Source organism: Phragmites australis, chromosome 5 (assembly GCF_958298935.1).
Source record: "Phragmites australis chromosome 5, lpPhrAust1.1, whole genome shotgun sequence".
Lineage (NCBI taxonomy): Eukaryota > Viridiplantae > Streptophyta > Magnoliopsida > Poales > Poaceae > Phragmites > Phragmites australis.
Window position 1 is genome coordinate 20,630,513 of NC_084925.1, and position 5,583 is coordinate 20,636,095.

A 5,583-nucleotide genomic window follows, 5' to 3' on the forward strand; every position below is an offset into this window, starting at 1 on the left:
TGCTTTTACTGTTTCGGTGCTAGTCTATACAAAAGAATATATATCTTTTCAATCCCTGACAAAGAAACGAAAAGTACATCTGCCTCATTTATTTCCAGTTTGGTCCGGGCCCCAGTTGCAACGGCTTGTCTCTTCCCCTTGCTTCTCTGATGTTATCCACCCCTAGGCAGTTTCTAATTGAAACAAGGGTCATATGCTTGCCAACTTGCCACAAAGGCAGAACTTTGCAGATTATGATTTCTGGGTTTAGCTAGGGATAAACTTATAATGTTCTTCTGATCATGTCTCAGGAAAAAAAAAGCTAGATTATTGTAAGGAAAAGCTTGCTGAAGTAACGTAAAAACCAGAAATTAGTCTAATGGAAATGGTCTGATATCAATATATCCCATACGGATGGTCGATACATTAATGATGAGCCCACGACTCTTATATTATTTTTACTGTGCTCAGTGAAAAGGAGTACAATGCTTTAAATAAATTTCCTATATATCTACGTGTATTTTCTTTTGTTGTAGAGGCAGACAAGATGAGGGAAGGTGAAAGCTTAATTAGCTGTTGATGTTATCAATGGCGGAGTTAGGCTCAAAAATTAGCATAGGCCAATAAAATGGATTGGTCTACAACAAAAACCAAATAGCAAAAATATATGACACATGATCCTGAATAGCACTCCATATACCTATTAATTTACATACTTGTGTTGTGCTAGAAAGGCCGTGACCCACCTTAACCACAACCAAAGCTCCGTCACTGGATATTATGCCGAGCAAGAAAGACGTATTTAAAGGAATTGATCTATGGCGCAAGGAGCAGAAGAACCAAGGAAGGAAGCCGAGACAATTTATTAAGGTTGGTTCTATGAAGTTGGACATCACGGATCGCTCATAATCTGTAGAGGTCGAATAGATTAGCAAGTAGTACTATTTGCATTGGACGCCGGATTATTTTAGTATTTCCTTGTACGAGAGTAAGGTATGTTTAGTTTGAGTTAGGTCGGGTCAGTTGTGAGTCCGACCCAGCCATGTTGGCCGAGTCCAAGTTGGAGTCGACGGGTGGCATGCCTGCTTTATACCTAGGGGCGACACCCTTGCATTGGTCAGACTGGTTTTGCTTGTTTTCGTCGAGAACATTCCTCCTACGAGCAGAGAAGGATGGCGCTTCCATCGTCATTATCGAGTTGAGTTTCCGCCGATCCTTGTTGATTGAGGTAGTATGTGATCAGGCTCTTGAAGGGCCGGCCTAGATTCGCTGCGAGGTCCTCTCTTTCACTGCATAAAAAATAGATAAGAGACATAAAATTAGTAATGGATAATAGTATGATTTATCATTGATGATAATACTAAGTACGTTGTGATTGTGATCCATTACTAATGATGATTTATACTGATAGGTCATCTAAAATTAATTATTAGTGACGGATCATACAAGTTTTTGAAGGATCATCATATTCGTTCATTTTTTAGGAAATTATAAAGGGTTTGGATACTGCATATTCCAAAATGACAAAAATCTATAGCGCACTAATACAATGAAGTAAGTGCCGTCTAAGTTTATAGTGTACCGTTATAGATGGGCAATAAAGATATGGATTCCGACGTGAAAATGGTAGGATAAATATATGGATCGCAGCATGCAAATGGCTATAGGTACAAACAAGTTTAGCTGCATAGAGCCCATGGGGAATATCAACTGAATACCAGGCACAAAGTACCATATAGTAGAAAATATTCTTAGTTTTTTTTTATATTAAGAAAGAAACTTGCCATCTTATTCACGAGGCATGGGTAAGATGCTACATATTATGGTCGGAGATTACAAAAATAACACCTGCTTCACAACTTTTTTTCTTATTTTTCTCAGCTCAGTAGCACTAGAATATGAATCATAGTATATTTTTGCTCAAGTTTGATAAGGGATGACAGCAATAGACATAAACGCGCATTCCGAAAAAGATACAAAAACTTCAAAGGGTGAGAACTCAATCTTCCAAGTCGAATTTAGCCTTGAAAACTTTTCCAAACCCGATAAAATCATCAAAATTTGACAACTTTAGCGAGAAACGGATGTAACTTTTTCTGTAGATATCCGTAGAGCCAGAAAACATCAAAATTGAAGTTCGTATGAAAAATTTATGCCTATTTTACCAAAGGCACTCTGGGTCACCTATCAAATTGCAATCGTTGGTATGAGATATTTTGAAATTCATAAAATATTTGTACAACTTTGGATGAAGAATAATTTATATGTAAATCAGCAATTCACTGCATTCAGTATCAAACAATTTAGTAATAAATAATTCAGCAAAAATAGTCATTAGTGATGGATCACACTTATTATTTGTTATAAGTGACGGGTCATAGTTATGATCCATCACTGATAACCTTCAGTAAAAAAATTAAAATGATAAAATATCCCACTTCGTTCATAACGCATGCAAGGGTGAGGTGTTAAGGCGGTTACGTGTGCGAGGGTAGGTCACGAGTTCAATCCCTATAGGAAGCACACTATAAAAAACAATGTGTAAAATAACAAGTAACACGTGGTGAGTAGTAATAGCCCCTGCGTTTGGATGACTTGGGTGAATTTTTTTTTTGATTTTTTTCGTATTAAAAAACACGAAAATCATTCATCAATGACAAGTCATAAATGACGGGTTAAGATTATAACCTATCATTTATGATAAATTATAAGTGACAAATTACAGTTATGACTCCTCACTTATAACCTCATTAGTAACCCGTCAATTATGATTAGTCATTAGTGAAACATTTGGGATGACGGATACGTCACTCATAACAATTGTCACCGGTCATTTATGATCATTTCACGTAGTGCATCTGATTGTGTTTCTATTGGATGCACGGATGGAGGTAATATTTTTTAGGGTTTTAGTATGTTCTTCTCCGACAATTACAAACCGATCCAATCTGCTACTGCTACTGGTTTGTGTCAGTTTATTCCTGCGTCTTGTGAGTTTATACATCATCTATTACTCTCATTATTTGCTCTTTCGTTGGAAGCAACAGATCGGTTCATGATTTTTTTTTTTGTCGTGAGGTGTTCTTGCAATAAAATTTATGTTTGCCTGTGACCTTGAAAACAATTGGAGAACCTACTGCTCACGTGTTAGGAATTAGGGATTTACTTGTTCTTACTGGTTTCACATATGCATATATACACCTTGTTGTTTTATTTGTGCAACTTAGAAGAGAGATTAATTGCTGCTGGATTTTTATACAATGAAAGAGAGGGCAAAACTAGGGCATCGTCATCAGGCGCTCATCAATTAATGCTTTGAGCTTTGCTGGAATGGATGACAAGAAATATATATTATTCTCATGTCAAGTTTGGCGCTTTTCTTTTTGAATGGATATTTACCTTAACCTGCGTGTACTAACAGAGCTTTCATAGGCAGTAAGTAACATATTTTCAATAATACAAGTATATAATGAACATACATTGACTCAATATCTGAGATGCAGAGAATCTCCTGTTATAGTTTATTTGATATTTTGGCGGCAGGTTTATAGTTTCTTTAAATACAATGTAGACTCCATTTTCACATTGCAGCAGTGCTCAATAACGGTTCTCGTGTTTGTGCAGCCACTCTTACATATTTTGGTGTTTGAGTCGCTACTTATTCTAATTATACCATGTTTCAAAATAAGATATTGTTACTTGCAAGACAACAGGACAGTAGGGAGGAAAAATAAAAGTTTTCCATAAACTGTTTTGATGGCAGCATAAAATTTTTGCATGCAGCACAGCAACATAGCAGCTCGAACTAATTAACCGGCCCTCACAATAATTGAGATATATAAAAGGTTATATAACCTATATAATCCGGGGGTGCTCTGCAGAATGTGAAACTCACGCAATTTCAAAATAGGTAAAAATAGATTTCTGAGCGTAAATAATTAGAATAGATGGTGCTAAGTTTTGTTTGATGCATGCGTGAAATATGTTTGATCGATATACTTATATATATCATCCATGTTAATTTAAGCATACCATATATTTAATCGATACTTATATGTATTGATTTTTGTAAGCATATAATTCCTTGGTAAGCATTATCTGAAAGGAATCACCCTTACCTGAAACCTTCGTCAGTTCTCACAAAAAAAAATTGTTGCTTCACAGAAGGAGTGGTCATGACTTGATAAGAATAAAATAAGGATCATGTCAATCAAGATGATAATTTCATGAAATTCTTAAAACATATAGAACTCTGGCAAGCCGAACAAATAACACAAAAGCAATAGTTCGCTCACCGTATGTTGTATCTACAAGCAGCGCACTTGGGTCATGTGTCTAAAATAAAGAAGAGCCAGCACATCAGCGGTACCATCTAGATGTCTCCCATTTTCTTCTTTCAATATATATAAATTTTTCTTCCCCTATATATGATATATGCAAAGGGCTCAAAGCACATATATATACCGTGTTTGCATTACCTGTACTCCAAGACGTACGAGGTACATGCGCGCCAGATCGAGATCGAGATCGAGATCGAGATCGATCTATTTAGCCATTTATGCTGATCGGCCTGGCGAGGCGTCGCGCACCTCGAAGACATTGCGGGTCTTGACGACGATGTCGTACATGTGGACGAGCCTGAACCTGGCGAAGTCCCGGGGCACGGAGATTAGGTGCACGGTGGAGCGCTGGTGGAACAGCAACAGGCACGGGTCCTCCACGTACCGCTCCCACCCCAGCTCCCGCAGACGCCGCTCGAGCACCTCGTACGACGTCACGGCCTCGCCGCTGGGGACGTGCACCAGCACCTTGCGGCGCCGTCCCCCGCCGCCGCCGCAGTACGACGACTCCTCGTCCCGGCCGGGGTTCTCCACGCGGCGGACGAGTCCGTCCTTGAACACCCACACGCCAGACATGTCTCTAGCTTGTGATTCTAGCTAGAATCTGTGGCGAGATGGACAAGGAATATGAACTAGTGTGGCAGCCAGTACAAGGACCGGGGGGGGGGGGGGGTGGGGGAGAAGATAGATCAGCAGTGTGCTCGTGGTAATGAAAAGGAAATAGTGTTTGTTGCTTTCCCGATCAGCTGAGATTGGTGGGGCCCGCGGGTTATTCTGTGGTGCGTGTCCCGTGGGGTGTTCTCACTGTGGTCCCTGCCCCAATCAACAGGAGAACGTGAACCTTGTGCAATGGAGACTGGAAAATAATTGTGTGCGCGAATTATATTCGTCGTATTGAAGGTTACTGGATGACTGGCTATGTGTCAACTTCTTCTGTTTTTTTGCAAAAGGATTGTGTCAATTTCATCTGAGGAAATTTTTGCTGGGGGACACTTTTTTGCCGTGAAATTTGCTATGAGGCACTCTTAAAATTTTTCTTTGCTTCAGGATATTCGTTTATTTCTGTAGGACACAGCAACGAAACTTTTTAACAGTATCCTTAGAGAAGGGTATATTATATTAGTGTTATGTAGCAAAATATCCCTTTACTTACCGTCTACAAATAAGGGGCATAGTTCACGAAAGGGTCATACCCTCCCAGCAAAATGAGCAACCATTTCACGGGGCCTTGTTGTCTTTTAACAGCCTGATTTTCAAAATTTTA

The 5,583-nt window shown here is 39.2% G+C and overlaps 1 protein-coding gene across 4 annotated transcripts; it reads right to left on the reverse strand.

The window, feature by feature from the left end:
* Positions 1-815: 815 nt before the first annotated feature.
* Positions 816-4,977, reverse strand: LOC133918896 (flowering-promoting factor 1-like protein 3). Of its 4 annotated transcripts, XM_062363013.1 has the most exons (4): positions 4,458-4,977; positions 4,275-4,314; positions 4,098-4,158; positions 816-1,268 (listed from the first exon to the last, which is right to left on the reverse strand). In XM_062363013.1, exon 1 carries the CDS (start codon positions 4,893-4,895, stop codon positions 4,536-4,538), a length of 360 nt encoding a protein of 119 aa, XP_062218997.1. In that variant the 5' UTR covers positions 4,896-4,977; the 3' UTR covers positions 816-1,268; positions 4,098-4,158; positions 4,275-4,314; positions 4,458-4,535. The 4 variants fall into 4 exon arrangements, with proteins under 4 accessions (XP_062218997.1, XP_062219000.1, XP_062218996.1 ...); XM_062363016.1 differs by lacking the exon at positions 4,275-4,314; XM_062363012.1 differs by having other exon boundaries at positions 4,275-4,977.
* Between the last annotated feature and the right edge of the window lie 606 nt (positions 4,978-5,583).